The 16,559-nt window shown below is 31.7% G+C and overlaps 2 protein-coding genes across 3 annotated transcripts in view; one reads left to right on the top strand and one right to left on the bottom strand.

Annotated features, from left to right (window-relative positions):
- Positions 1-16,559, top strand: part of LOC141295705 (dnaJ homolog subfamily C member 17-like) — an 80,742-nt gene that overhangs the window by 47,838 nt on the left and 16,345 nt on the right. The window lies entirely within an intron of this gene.
- LOC141295707 (cdc42 effector protein 3-like) lies at positions 7,302-15,144 on the bottom strand. 2 transcript variants are annotated; one of them, XM_073826969.1, is made up of 3 exons: positions 14,984-15,144; positions 10,706-10,784; positions 7,302-8,623 (listed from the first exon to the last, which is right to left on the bottom strand). In XM_073826969.1, exon 3 carries the CDS (start codon positions 8,559-8,561, stop codon positions 7,989-7,991), a length of 573 nt encoding a protein of 190 aa, XP_073683070.1. In that variant the 5' UTR covers positions 8,562-8,623; positions 10,706-10,784; positions 14,984-15,144; the 3' UTR covers positions 7,302-7,988. The 2 variants fall into 2 exon arrangements, with proteins under 2 accessions (XP_073683070.1, XP_073683069.1); XM_073826968.1 differs by having other exon boundaries at positions 10,706-10,781.

Raw genomic sequence — 16,559 nt, 5'->3', positions numbered from 1 at the left:
TGTCATTTTTATTCTAAAAATGTAAAACTAAATGAAAACAAGACAAAATATAGAAGTTTCTAAAAATACTCCAAAAACCCTCATTCTTTCTATGCAAAAGTGATTTTTTGGTCTTGTTTTCCAGTGCAACAATATAAACATTAATAAATTAAGATGCATTTACTTGTGATGCAAAATGACAGAAAATAAGAAGAAGAATTGATCGAAATAAAGTGAGTTGGTCAGAAAAAAATCCTTTTGTATTAAATTAATGTTTTTCTGACTCCAATAAAATTTTTGTTAATAATAATAGTAATTATTATTATTATTGAACCTTTTTCTAAATGTAAAGGATAATACAGGTATTTTATTGATATTTATTTTCATATTTTCCAAAATTGAAATGGTCATTGCCACAAAAATGCCAAAAACAACTACATTTCTAATGAAAATGGAAAAGATAAAAAAAAAATATATTTTTAATTATTTCTTTATTTAATTAAAGTTTTGGTAATTTTTTTTGTAATTTTTATAGTTTTTATTTGAGTGTCTTTATTCATTTCATATTCTAATTTGAGTTATTTTAGTACTTCAAGTTGAAAATAAAATAAGCTTATTCCTTTTTTTTTTCAGTTCATGTTTATTTCAAGTAATGACAGTGTTTTTTTTATGGTTTTAGTTTTAGTTTTGCTTAACGATAATAACCCTGATGTGACATTTCATCACTTCGCTCTGCGGCCAAGCAGCTCAAGATCTTAGAAACGCTGGTTAAAGTTTACAGAAAGAAAAACATGCATCAAAAGCGAACGAGAACTGGCTGTACTTTCCAAATATGACTTATACTCGCTCTCAAGTTAGTGAATAATGCATCTAGACCATAAAAAGCTCAATCAATCAATGCAAAAGGAGAACAAGAAGAAAAATAAACCTTGGAAGGGTTTGAAAAGCGTGGAGAAAGTCAGGCAACACAGGAATATTTCTCCGCTCACGTCAGACGGTAGACAGGGGAGATCCTCGTTATTTTATTATTGACATTAAAACAATGGACACGGTCCAGCAAGTCATAAGCAGCAACTCCTATTACCGAGCTTTACTCGGCTGCTCAGAAGCGTAACGCACGCGATGGGCTGTTCATCATCAAAACCAGAAACGCAACGCACTGCAACATGAAGCAAAGCTCTGCCACGCAAACACGCCAAACTACGCTCACCTCTAGCACATCTCTCAGAAAACTACTTTGTTTTGACAGATCCCGTAAATGCATCTTGATTTAACCATGTTTACATGTTTGTTCTGCACAAAAAATCACGTGCAGCACATTTCCTCAGTGCTTCTCAGAAACCCTCAGTCCTGTTTTCATTTACTTAAGAAACTAAATTACATAAGATAGAACAAAAAATATAAATTGTGAGTTTGAGATTAAAACTGATAATGGAGTCATTGACAGTTTCCTTTTTGGAAAATATGAAAATGGATATCAATAAAATACCCGCATTATCACTTAGATTTAACAAATTCAATACAATTTTGTTCATATAAAAATATAATTTTATAATATTATTTTCCAAAATGAATCGCATTTTTGAGGGCCTAAACATGCCCGAAAACTCATGAAACTTTGCACACACATAATGGCGAAAATTTACATGTGATATGGGTTTCAGGTGTGGCAAAATGGCTCGATAGCGTCACCTTTACACGTTCAGCGGTGTGCGCTTTCAGCTTCATTTCACGTACATGCACAAAAATCGGTACACACATGTAACACACCAATACCTACAAAAAAGCCTCTTGGAGCTAAATCCAAAACCCAACATGATGTTGATTATTTTTAATTTTCTCAGCAAAATTTGTGTCATTTTCGCCATTTTCAGGCCTCGTACTTGAACGAACTCCTCCTAGAGATTTATTCAGATCAACACCAAATTTGGTCTGTCTAATCTAAAGGCCTTTGTGGCATTAAATTGCGAAGATCTAGAGTTTTTGTCAGAGGGCGTGTCTGTGGCGGCCTGACAAAGTTTGGTGTTTCACCATGGAAATAAAAGTTGTTGTAATTCAGCCATAAAATGTCCGATCTGCCTCAAACTTCACATGTTGGATAAGAGTCCTGGCCTGAACACATCTGATGGCCAATATTCAGATATTATCATAGCGCCACCTGTTGGCATTAGGATATATCATATCTTACACTAACTCAAACGTACTAAGGTCAATCTGCACCAAACTTCATATGTTCATAAGTGCTGGCCTGAACACATCTACATGCCAATAATTAGTTATAGGCATAGCGCCACCAGCTGGCAGCAGGAAGTTTGGCACATATAAATGACCTTTGACATATTTTTTCTATATTTACTAAATTAAAAGCATACTGCCCACCGTTTGCTGTTTTCCTAAAGCCATCGGTCAGCGGTGAGCCCGGGTGCGAGGGCCCTTTCATCGCTGCTTGCAGCTTTAATTTTAGTTTATTAGTGGTGTATATGATAATAATAATAATGTTTAAATAACACATAATAAATCAAATAAATAAAATGCTTTTATTACATTCCAATTTTGTAATATTTAATTTTTGATAAAATGTTATATTATTCTGTGTTTTTGTCATTTTAAATACCTTACATATTTTTAATTTCATTTTATTGATATTTTTTCTATTGTCGTGTGAAGTAAAATAACAGTAAATAAAATTAATTAATAAATAACAAAACAAACATTTAATAATAATGATAATAATTGTTTATTATAAATGTAAATAACTTATTTTTCTTAAATAAAATAAATAAAATGCTTTTATTGATTTCTAGTTTTTACTTTGTTTAGATTTTTTTGTAATATTTTTAATTTTTATTTTACATATATATTATTCTTAATTGCTGTTACAGAGATATTGTAAATAGTATAATTAAAATTTTTCCTAATTGCTATAACCCTTATTGATTTATTAGTTCTATATACATAGAGAGAGAGTAAGAGAGAAAGATATATTATTAATTATTGGCGTATATAATAATAATAATAATAATAATGTTTAAATAACATATAATAAATGTAAATAATAAATAACTTATTTTTTCTTAAATGAAATAAATAAAATGCTTTTATTACATTTTAGTTTTTTTTTGTAATTTTTTTTTGTGTGTTTTTGTAATTATAAATACCTTAAATATTTTTTATTTAATTTTATTTATTTATAAGTTTTCTATTTTCATGTGAAATAAAATGTGAAATAGTAAATAAAATGTATTCAAATATTTTTTTAATCTTTTCAATTTCCATTTGAATTTTAGTTAAATTGCTGGATGCTGATTGGCCAGTACAGACGTTATCACACATGCTTTAGATCACATAGTGTGGATCATATTCCCCATTATTCCCAGCAGTACTATGTTGTCAGTATCTGTGATGTGCGTGTCTGTTGTCTGTCTGATGGCCTCCTGCGGTTCTGGACGCGGCGTGAGGCTTGTTTGTTCAGCAGGTAGTGTTTAAACCCTCGTGCACATGTGGAAGTATCACGTTCCCTCACTTCTCCATCTGTCAGGAGAACAGCGCGTGCATTTGGCTGCAGAAACAGCATCAGATCAGTCGTGTAGCAGCTCCAGTTGTGTGTCTGAGATCATGTGCTCATATAAGGGCTCTCCTCTCTCATGGGTGGAAAGAACATTCAGTTCAGCTGCTGAAAATGCAGTCATTTGTGTTAATCAGCTGTTTTAAAGCTGTTTGGCTCGTTAGACCTGCAGTAATACACTGATGTATTGCTTATGCACTGTTGCACAAAAGAATGGGATCAGTAGGATGTTTCTTATGCTCATCAAGACTGCATTTATTTGATCTAAAATTCAGAAAAATACATAAAATTGTGAAATATTATTTAAATTCAAATAACTTGTTTCTGTGAGGATATATTTTAAAATGTAATTTATTTCTGTGATGCAAAGCTGAATTTTCAGCATCATTCTAAAACACTGATTTATTACTTTATTATCAATGTTTGAAACAGTAGTGCTGCTTAATATTTTGATTCTTTTTTCAAGATTCTTTGATCAATAAAAGGTTAAAAATAACAGCATTTATTTAAAATAGAAAGGTTTTGTAATAATATACACTTCTGTTCAAAAGTTTGGGATTAGGAAGATTTTTAATGGTTTAAAAGATGTTTCTTATGCTTATCAAGGCTGCGTTTATTTGATCAAAAATTCAGAAAAATACATAAAATTGTGAAATATTATTTAAATTCAAAATAACTTGTTTCTGTGAGGATATATTTTAAAATGTAATTTATTCTTGTGATGCAAAGCTGAATTTTCAGCAATTCAGTCTTCAGTGTCACATGATCCTTCAGAAATCTTTCTAATATGCTGATTTATTATCAACGTTGGAAACTTTTATTTAGAATAGAAAGGTTTTCTAACAATATACATTACTGTTCAAAAGTTTGGGGTCAGTAAGTGTTTATTCTTTCTTTTTTTGAAAGAAGTTAATACTTTTATTCACTAAGGATGTGTTAAATTGATAAAAAGTGATGGCAAATACTTCTATCATTAGAAAAGATTTCGATTTTGAATAAATGCTGTTCTTTTTAACCTTTTATTTATCAAGAATCCTGAAAAAAGAATCACAGGTTCCAAAAAAATTAAGCAACACAGCTGTTTCCAACATTGATAATAAAAGTAATAAATCAGTATATTAGAATGATTTCTGAAGGATCATGTGACACTGAAAACTGAAATAATGGCAGATAAAAATTCAGCTTTGCATCACAGAAATAAATTCTATTTTAAAGTATATTAATGTAGAAAACCACTATTTTAAATTGCAATAATATTTTATAACATTACAGTTTCTTTCTGTATTTTTAATCAAATAAACGCAGCCTTGATGAGCAGAAAAAAAATTAAAAATCTAATTTCAAACTTTTGATTTTAAATTTTTTATTTTTTTATTTATTTTTTCTAATATCTATTATATTAGTAATAATGTTTAAATTACATAATAAATATAAATAATAACACAATTATTACATTCTACAAAGGAATAGATTTTTATTATTTTTAAATAGCAGGCTTGATTTAATGTTTTGTTGCAATATATTTAGGCAATCAATTGCCTATTTGTGTTTATTATCATTGCATATTAATAATAAAACATATTTTTAATATGCATATTCACATAGATGTAACATGCACATGTACATATATAAATACAAACATTTTCATTAAAACATGATTTTATTAAGGTATCGTTTCCATCCACAGGTGTTGACATGTAAACTGAAATGAATAGTTGATCTGTCTGATCTGTCACTGCATTGCCCTTATAGAAATATACAGCAGTGCAAACATGATATAAGTGTTCATTTAGTCTGTAAACGCAATGTTCTGAAGCTCAGAAAGCAGATAAGGAAATCACAGTTTGAAAAGCTGCTCAATGTTTAACCAAACTCCAGCAATCATTGACTGAGATATTTGTGAAATATCTGATGGTGGACAGTCAGACTGTTATACAACGTTATATAACAGACTTCATCAGAAGGGGGTATTTCTTCAAAAAGGGTGTGGGGTTTGGACAGCACCACACTGGTCTGAAACGCACTGCATTTCCAGGAAGAAACGTCTGGTTGAGCAATGTGTGGACTTTTGTTATTATTGTCCAGAGTTCAGATGTTTGATCAGAAACACAGCAGAGCTTCCTGCAGCGAGTCGCAGGCCCTTTCCAGTCAGGGCTGGGCAATATATCTTTTGTAAACGGTATGGAATGAGGATGCTTATATTGATGTCAATTAGTTTAATATGAGTGCATCTGTAGAATAGCAGAGGGCAAAGCTGCTGGGTGAAAATATCATCATCTAATCTGTCCTAAATATGCAATATGCTTATATTAAGGGCTTTAAAATATCTTTAAATGTTAGAAAAGTCCATTTTGCTATCAGAAGTGCATCTGCTAAAATTCATCAAATTCAGTGAATGATAGCAAACAGACGACATGCAATAATTCTGATTAAAACATGTTTTGCTAAAATGCATGCTCTGATTCTCTGCTAAAATACGTAAACTTCAGTCAGCAAACAGACAGAGCGCAGTAATTCTTATTTAAATATATGTTTTGGTGAAATACTTGTAGTTAGGCCATTTTAAACCTACAAGTAAGTGTGTTTTTATGATACTGTAAATTGACTTGTAAATAATATTGTCAAAGTATAATGCAGTTAGTCTGGGAATTAATCTGATTTAAAGAGCATCATAATTTGTTTTATTATTTATTAATAATATTGATTTTTATTATTATTCTTAAAGACAGTCAGTAATCAGTTATTGAGTTGATTGCCACACAAAAATGGGGGGAAAAACAGCAACAAAATGTGAACTAAAATTCAAATGTAAAAGGAAAACATGAAAATAAAAATGTATAAAAAAATATCTATATTATCACTTACATTTAGGAAAAATAAAAATTTGATTAATATTGTTAAAAAAATATTTTAAATAATGTTTTTTTCCATTTTCGTTTAATTTTAGTTACTTTTAGTAATTTTATTATGTTTGTCATTTTTAAAATTAAAACTACATATTAAACAGTTTTAATTTAATTTATTTGTATATTTAATTATTATTGTTTATTTTTAGTATCATTTCATTATTATTTTTACATTTTACAATGTTAAAATGTAATATGATTTTTTTACACATAATAAATAGCATAGTATAGCATAGGAATGGGAAATGAATATGGCATTTGAATATTTGAGCTAATAAAAAAGGAATATTTTAATAAGTTTAATGAGAAGGAAATTATAAAAAAAAAAAATAGTCAATTTCTGAGCAAGCTTGTCAGACTTTAATCATGTTACATCCTGTTTTTGTTTTCATTTGAAACATTAAGCAATGTGTGTAAACAAACAAAAAATTGTTTCATTAGACAATATTGGGCAGGATGTAAAAAACATTTGTTAAAATAAATAATAAAAAAAAACATCTGAATAGGAAAATGTAGAAAAAACTCAGATATGTTTCGCAGTTCTGCCCAAAAATACTGACTTCTTTGGCCATATCACCCAACTCTATTTCCAGTTTGTCCAAAATGGGGTAAAACAGAGCAAAATGACTAAAATGTGAACTAGAATTCAAATGGAAATGAAAAAACATAAAATATCGAGAATAATAAAATAGCATTAAAAAAATAACATTTAGTTAATATTTTAACGTGTTTTTAATAAAATGTATATTTTCCATTTTCATTTTAATTGTAGTTTGTTTTAGTAATTTTTGTTAATAACAGTTTTCATTTTATTTTATTTATTTCTATATTTTTTTGATTTGATTATTCATTATTATTATTTAATCTTATTATTTTATTATTCTTTTTAAATATCACAGTGTTTTAACCCTTTTTTGTGATTTTACATATGTTGATTTTTTTGTGGGAATTTTTAATGAAATTCGAATAGTGTTTTAATTCTTTGAATAATTTGACTATTCATTCAAAACTCAATTTGTTTTCATTGCCTTTAATAAAAAGATTGTTTTAATAGACAATCGGGCAGAATGTAAAAAAAAAAATTAAATACTTTTCGCAAATCTAAATAGGAAAACGTTGACAAAACTAATATATATTGCAAATCTGCCCAAAAAAATACAAATTATTTTTATTAATTTATTTTTTTGGCCATATTGCCCAGCCCTATTTCCGGTTTATCCTATTTTATCTTGCTTTAGTAGTTTTATTGTGTTTGTTGTGTTTTATTAGTGTTTCAAATAGTGTTTTAATTTTTCAAGTACTTTTTGCAGATTGACTATGTGAATATTCATGCACAACTCTATTCTTTTTCATTGCCTTTAATATAAAGATTGTTTTGGTAGACACTATCGGGCAGAATATAAAAAACATAATTAAAAAAAAAAATCTGAATAGGAAAACGTAGAAAAAACTGAGATATGACGCAAATCTGCCAAAATAAAAACAGAATATTTTTTTGGCCATATCACCCAGCCCTATTTCCAGTTTGCAACTCTTGTCTATTGATGGATTTTATCCATGACCTGCAGCACAGAGTCCAGTATGGAGGGTCCCAGATCCAGACTGAATGTAAATGCTGTGTCCGTTTGGTCCGGCAGCGTTTCCTCTATAGTAGTTTGAGTCGAATCCCGTCCGGAGCTCAGACTTCCGCGTTCAGGACTCCAGCTGATCCCACCAGGCTCTGCTTGCGAAACTGTATCCTCATCTATGTCCTCCATATCCAAAAGGGGAAGCGAGCTGCATTTCTGCCGCTGATTGGCCGGCGCGTGTTCCCAGATCGGACTGCAGCGGCCCGCTTCGTCCACGTTGGCGCGGGGCGGTTTCGGCGGCGGCGGGAGGAACAGGTTCTGCTCGCTCTTTGAGCTCTGGAGCAGGAGACTGTGGCCCTCCTTTAGGAACGCCAGGTCGCCGAAACTATCCGAGTGTCCGCTCGTGCCGATGTGAGACAGGTGACGGAAATCACCCAGAGGAAGGCTGATCATGTTGACCGACAAAACCTCATTTCGTTTGGATAACCTCTTCTGCCAGCGTCCAGACGCGGGTTTGCGGAGTAGCGACGTCCTCAAGGGCATCTTAAGACTTTAGCAGTGTGACAGCATCAGATGAGGCTCAACCTGAGCTGGAAAGATGGGTTCTAGAACAGATTAGAGGAAAAAGTCAGCAAACTTGACAATAATTGTATAGTTACCCGACAGAAATAAATACTGTTCAAAAACTAAAATGACTAAAATGAGAACATATAAATATATAAACTAAAATATTTAAGAATATCTATACTATCGCTTACTTTTAGGAAACATAAAATAGCATAAAAAATAAAAAATGTTAATATTTTAAAATGTGTTTTTAAAAAATTTATATTTTCCTTTTTTGTTTGAATTTTAGTTAGTTTTGGGAATTTTGTTGTGGTTTTGTCATTTAAAAAAAAACATATTAGTTTGAATTCATTTAATTTATTTTTCTATAAATAGTTTTATAGAAATATATATACCGTTTAAAAGGCTAGTAAATTTTTTTTTTTAAGGAAAAAATTATTTGGCACACATACACACTAATAATAATTTATATATTTTTTTTACATTTTCAAGAAGATGGTTTTAAAATACTAAAATGAAAATGGAAAACATATATATATATATATATATATATATATGTGTGTATATATATATATATATATATATGTGTGTGTGTAACATATAAACATGAAAAACAGTTTGTTTTATTGTGTTTTTGTCATTTTTTAATAACTATATATTAAACGGTTTTCATTTAATTTATTTTATTTGTATAAATAATAATTTTTTATTTTTTTAAAAAAAATTTATTTAAATGTTTTTTTAAAAGATTGTTTTTAATTTTTTCATATATTTTTTTGCCACTTAAGGAAAAAATAAAATAGCTTAAAAATATATATTTAAAAAAATATAACTACATATTAAATAAAATTATTTTTATAAACAGTACTTTTTTTTATTTAAAAAAAATTAAGATTTTTTTAAGTTTTTGAGATGTTTTAAATTTAATGCTATAAGCATTATTGATAAATTAAATCATAAATTTGTAGTTTGAATACATTTTTTTTAAGAAATGAATATATTTATTCATCAAAGATGCATTAAATTCATCAAAAATGACAGTATAAACATTTATAATATTACAAATGGTTTTTAATAAATGCTGTTCTTTTGATTTTTCTATTCATCTGTGAATCCTGAAAAATAAAAAATGTCACAGTTTCCACAAAAATATTGGGCAGCACAACTTTTTTCAACATTGATAATAATCAGAAATGTTTCTTGAGCAGCAAATCAAATATTAGAATGATTTCTGAAGCATCATGTGACATTTGAAGACTGGAGAAATGATGCTGAAAATTCAGCAAAAATAAATTCGATTTTATAATATATTCACACAGCAAACTATATTTTAAGTTATAATAATATTTCATAATTCTCACAGTATTTATGATAAGAAAAATGCAGCCTTGGTGAACAAAAGAGATTTTGTCTGATCCAGCACACAGTTCATTTAACCAGTATTTGATTAAGATAAGATTAAGATTGATTAGGTTTTCTTCCAGCTTGTTACAAATTAACAGCTGATATTGCAACATCTTTACCGCTGGCATGCTTCGTCTTGTCACCCGTTGCAGATGACTTTTGATTCTTCCGTGAGAACGTAAATGAAATCACATTTACACATATTTTAATTGCACAATTACATTCTGGATTCATGCGTAACCAGTGACCTGCATTCTCAGAGCATGTTCTCATAAAGTGCTCTCATTAAAGTATGAATATGGCTGAGTTAGTTTGGTCCGGTCAGAATAATTAGTCCCATTTGTTGTGATAATGCACGAAGGAAGCTCTTTACTCCAGTTGGCAGCGTTGCGGACGGTCACGGCCCTGTTTCGCGGTTTACAGTTCATTAGATCAGTTTTCGTGACTCGCAACACTCACTCCTTAAATTTGTATGGCACTACAGAAAACATGTTTTGTTGGCCAATAAAGGTTTTATCGGCACTTTAGTAGCAGCGGGAGACGGCGAGCGCATAACGGCATTCCTCCACAAACATGCAACGAGAGGGAGGAGGACAGAAGTGGAGTGTTAGAAGGAAATGCATGATTTCGAGGGTTATAACTGATAAATCACCAAAACAACTGTTGCTACATCAGTGTAAACCTGCAGAAATGTAATTTGTTTGTTTGTGTCTTACCTGGAAAGGTGAGCAGGTGTTTCACGCCCACATCTGAACATCTGATGTCCGAAGCCAACAGTCGTTAGAGGCGTTTCTGCTAACATGACAGGACTTGTTAGAGCGATTCTCGAAATAGCATTGGATATCCTGACACAATAACTCTAATTGTTCTTCATGCTTCGTTGATATTGCAGTCATATTGATACAAATCGTTTTGAGAATAGTGTACACTTCCACTATTTCCTTTTCACCATTTTTATATGGCATTGCTTTTATATGAAACCATAAAACGGGCTTCCTTTTTAAAAATGAATGGTTTTTGCAGTGAATGGCATGGGGAAAAAAACATTTTTTGTTACCCAAAGATCCTTTCTGTGGTTAGTTCCTAAAATAACCGTCTTTTCTTATTGTGAAGAAAAATGTACTAATCCGAAGATTGTTCACAGGTATGCCATAGAACTGTTTTTTGGTTCCCCAGAGAACCTTTTAGTGATTAGTTCTTCAAAAAAACATTATTTTCTTGCTTTGAAGAATATTTTAATAATCTAAAAAACCTTTTTTCCAATATAAAGAACCTTTTTTGCACAATGGAAAGATTCTGTAGATATTAAAGGTTCTTAATGGAAACAAGACGCCAGTGAAGAACCATGTAGAAGAACCAGTTTTGGTTCTCCAAGGAACAGTCAGTTCTTAAAAGAACCATTTTTTTTAATTGCAAAGAACATTTTACTTATCTGAAGAACCTTTTGTCAATGTTATGCGATAGAAGAACCATTTTTGGATCTCCAGAGAACCTTTTAGTGATTAGTTCTTCAAAGAACATTGGTTTGAAGTACATTTTACTAATCTAAAGAACCTTTTTTCCAATATAAAGAACCTTTTTTGCACAATGGAAAGATTGTGAAGATATTAAAGGTTCTTAATGGAACCAAGACGACAATGAAGAACCATGTAGAAGAACCTTTTTTTTTAATTGCAAAGAACATTTTACTTATCTGAAGAACCTTTTGTCAATGTTATGCGATAGAAGAACCAATTTTTGGATCTCCAGGGAACCTTTTAGTGATTAGTTCTTCAAAGAACATTGGTTTGAAGTACATTTTACTAATCTAAAGAACCTTTTTTCCACTATAAAGAACATTTTTGAAAGATTATAAAGGTTCTTAATGGAACCAAGACACCAATGTAGAACCATTTTTGGTTTCCCAATTTTTTTTTTAATGGTCAATTCTTAAAAGAACCATTTTTTTCTTTGTGCAAGGAACATTTTACTAATCTGAGCTTAAATCCCAATAAAGTTTAATTTAAAATGTTTAGAAGAACCATTTTGGTTCCCCAAGGAACCTTTCAGTGATTAGTTCTTCAAGAAACCATTAGTTTCTTGGTATAAAGAACATTTTAATAATCTACAAAAAATGATTTCTACTATAAAGAACCTTTTTTGCACAATGGAAAGATTGTGTAGATATTAAGGGTTCTTAATTGAACCAAGACGTCAATGAAGAACCGTGTAGAAGAACCATTTTTGGATCCCAGAAGAACCTTTCGGTGGTCAGTTCTTAAAAGAGCCATTTTTTTCTTATTGCATAGAACATTTTACATTTGAAGAAGCTTTTGTTTTCACAGCTATGCCATAGAAGAACCATTTTTGCTTCTCCAGAGAACCTTTTAGTGATTAGTTCTTCAAAGAGCCATTACTTCTTGGTTTGAAGAACATTTTGATAATCTTAAAACCTTTTCCACTATAAATAACCTTTTTGCACAATGGAAAGATTGTGAAGATATTAAAGGTTCTTAATGGAACCAAGACACCAATGAAGAACCATGTAGAAGAACCATTTTTGGTTCCCCGAACAACCTTTCAGTGATTAGCTCTTCAAGGAACCATTATTTCCCTGGTTTGAAGAAACTATTTTTTGGTTTAAAAGACCTTTTTACACTATAAAGAACCATTTGTCCAATGTAAATGTTGCATCGATGTTAAAGGTTCTTCATAGAATCATCAGTGCCAATAAAGAACCTTTATTAGAAGTGTAGAAGAACCATTGTTGGTTCCCCAATGAACCTTTCAATCGTCAGTTCTTAAATGAACCATTTTTGTACTCCAAAGAACATTTTAACCCTTGTGCGCTCCTCATTTGGGAGTCACACTCATGCTCCTCACGGTCAAAAGTGACCGGACACCTGAAATGTAACTTTTTTTTTTCTTCAGTAAAACCAATCTAATATATTTTTGTTCCATAATATTTTTTCTTTTTTCTTTTGTAATTTTAGAGAATTTTATGGTACTAATGATTATTTATGCAATAATTATGATCTATTTTTTCCACTGAAAATAGAAAAAAAATTAAAAATCCTAATTTTTAAAAATTATTTTTCAATGAATGCAGTATTTCAGATTAAAATAGAGTATAGGCCTTCCAAATCAATTTTTTGAAGACAGATTAGCACCACCTGGTGGGAGCACAGGAAGAAAAATAAGCAATTTCACAGTGTAACCACTAGAGGCCTGTATAGACATCAATAGAGATGCTAGTGAATTCCCAATTTGTTTTAGACATAATTGCTTACTTATATAATAAGTAATGGACTTTAAAATATATTCAGACATTCTCAAAGAGTACTTTTTGTGAAGTTTTAGATATTTTCTTCTTATAAATAATGATTTCAAATTAATTTTTGCATTATGATTATAGTCAATCCTAAACGGCACTGCACTGACAAACCCAAGAGGCAGTGCTTGCTTCTCATCACTGTTTACTGCAGATTTCAAATTAATTTCCAGTGTGTGTCAGTTTTGCCCACTGCTCTGAGCTTTTTTCTGCATTGTTACTGAATTATTGAATTAATTTGACATACTGTACTCCTAAAACTTTGCTTTGTTACAGACAGCAGTTTATAGATGTGTGTTTGTATGTGTGTGTGTGCGTGTTTGTGCGTGTGTGTGTGTGTTTATTTTTCAGTCTTGATGTTTTAGAGTGTCACCACTTCACTGCTGTGAGCTTTTTCTGCATTATGACTGAATTATTGAATGGATTTCACATATTCTCAAACGTTTGCTCTATTACAGACACAGTAGTTTTATTGATGTGTGTGTGTATAAGTGTGTGTGTGCGCGCGTCTGTGTGTGACTGGATGTGTCTAAATCACACTCCTGATGTTTTATAGTATCATCCCTTCACTGCTGTGTACTTTTTTTTAGTTTTGTGTCTGATTTGTCGATTGTGCACACAGTTAATCTCTGAATTACTGTGTTTTTGTCTTTTTCCCATTCATTTCCTATGGTCGGTCATTTCTGACCGAAGAGCATGAGTGTGACTATTTTTTTTACGCCCACTTAGCCTTTTCGAATGATGTCGTAATTTTTTTTCTGTGTTCACATTCCCAGTGCCATAAAAGTCACCAAGTTTCATATCATTCCGATGAAGCTGTGATTTTTAAAAAATTTAAATGTAAAATGTTCCGGTCAGAAATGACCGAGGAGCGCACATGAAGAGTCTTTTTTGTCTATATCAGTTCTTCAAAGAACCATTATTTTCTTGGTGCAAAGAACATTTTAATGCTCTAAAGAACCTTTTTCCACTTTAAAGAATCTTTTGCAAAATTGAAAGATGTTAAAGGTTGTTCATGGAACCAAGACGCCAATGAAGAACCTTTATTTTTAAGTGTCTAGAAGAACCACTTTTGGTTCTCCAAAGAACCTTTTAATAAACAGTTCTTAAAATAACCATTTCTTTTTTCTTCTAGCATTTTAGTAATCTTTAGTTTTAATTTCTTTAGTGTTTCCATGGATGGTGAAGTGTCTCAATGCAATCATCAAAGCCAATAAAGAACCATTAATTTTTGAAAGTGTAGAACAACCATTTTTGGTTCCACAAAGAACCTTTTAGTGAACATTTCTTGAAAGAACCATTTATTTTTACATTCTGATAATTTAAAGAACTTTTTTCACTATAAAGAACCTTTGTTGGTTCCATTGATGTTAGAACCATTAATTTTTGAAAGTGTAGGCGAACCAGTTTTGGTTCCATAAAGAACCCTTTTTTGAACATTTCATAAAAAAACTGAATTCTGATCATTTAAAGAAATGTTTTTCACTACAAAGAATCTTTAGTGGTTCTGTTGATGTTACAAATCCTTCATGGAACCATAAATGCCAATAAAGAACCTTTACTTTTAAGAGCATTGCCAGTTTCATGGCTTTATTTAATAGCAACGCCATCCATTGCTGGTGGAAGTGAAATAGTGGAAGTGATCTGAAGTGTCGCTCAGGGCAAAACTAAGAGTTTCTCTTACCGTAACCCAAGAGATCCTTGCAGTTCTGTCGTTTTTAAGCTCTTCTTTTGAAGTACAGAATCTCGTTGTAGATCTTGAGTGTTAAAGTCCAGAGATCGTCAAACAGGTGAAGCTCCGCAGGTGCCGCTGGAGTCTGACCCGTGTCTCCTCCCTAAAGCTCAGCGTTTGTTTGGTCTGTGCTGATGTCACACCTGACAACGTAACTTCTGTGAAGTGCGATCTCAGATACCGAGGAAGTTCACCTGAGCTGTTAGCCTCTGACTTTCATGTTCCTGTGAAAGCTGGGCAGGGCACGGCTGGTTTCTGTCGTGTCTACGTCACTTTGTAGGGGCTTCGCTCGTTACTAATCTCATGTCATTGTGTCAGCTACTGATTTCCTGTTCCCTTTGGGCTTTGCTAAAGCCTTTCCAGCTTTGTAATGACAGCGGTCTCTCGCTCCGGGACGTGTATGTACAGGCGGAACGGCGTTACACAAGTGCTGTTGATATGTAGTAATTCCTGCTTTACACCCATGACCGTTCACTCATCCAGACCTGACTCGGCTGTCGTCTGTTTTTCCGTCAAGTCTAGGCATGAATTGTTGTTTTTCTAGGAGAATCAAAGTTTATTCAGTGACTTTGGTGAAAATCTATCGCTGAAGGGCCAGAGATGAAGCGGTTTAAGTGCTAGTTTAAGTGCTAGTTTAAGAGGTTCTCAACATTATCAGGACACTAAATGAATAAAAAACACATTACAGCTTAATCTGCTTATGATCCACCCACTTAGACAGGAAGTGATTGTATGACCAACTTGTAAAGTGACCAATCACTGCTTGTATTTCTCACCATTTGCCATATATGAAATTCATTTCATTTATAGCAAAATGTTCAAGTGTGCTGTTGGATATTATTTCTTGTCAAAACCCTGTCTTAGTTTATTCTCAGTTTATAAAAAAAATAATATGTATTAATCTATCACAGTTTTATAAATATTTAGAAAATATGAATTTTCTAAATTGTCCATATTTCAGCACTTTTGGGCTTTTTTTAAATGTGGTTACCAAGTAAAAACTATTCCTTTTATATATTTATTTATTTAAACATCCATCCATCTATCATTCTGTCTGTTTTTCTATCCATCTGTCCATCAATAAATTTTTCTATTGCTCCATCCATTCATCAATCTGTTCATCATATCTGTTTTTGTCCATCCGTCTATCATTCTGGTTTTGTCCATCTCTCTATGCCATACGGACTGATACGGTCTATCCATCCATCCATCCATCCATCCATCCATCCATCCATCCATCCATCCATGCATCCATCCATCCAGCCATCCTTCCATTTACCCATCCACCCATTCATCCTTCTATCCATCCATCCATCTATCCATCATTCTGTGTGTCCATCTATCCATCCATCATTCTTTGTGACCATCTACCATCCATCCATCCATCATTCTATATGTACATCTGTCTATCTGTCTATCCACCCATCCATTCCTCCATCCATCCATCCATCCATCATTCTATATGTACATCTGTCTATCTGTCTATCCACCCATCCATTCCTCCATCCATCCATCCATCCATCATTCT

Source organism: Garra rufa, chromosome 21 (assembly GCF_049309525.1).
Source record: "Garra rufa chromosome 21, GarRuf1.0, whole genome shotgun sequence".
NCBI classification, from domain to species: domain Eukaryota; kingdom Metazoa; phylum Chordata; class Actinopteri; order Cypriniformes; family Cyprinidae; genus Garra; species Garra rufa.
This window is presented reverse-complemented; position numbering and strand designations above follow the sequence as displayed.

What these genes read in the sequence shown, in the direction of transcription:
- LOC141295707 (XM_073826969.1), bottom strand. Translation starts at nt 8,561, where the DNA reads ATGCCCTTGAGGACGTCGCTACTCCGCAAACCCGCGTCTGGACGCTGG.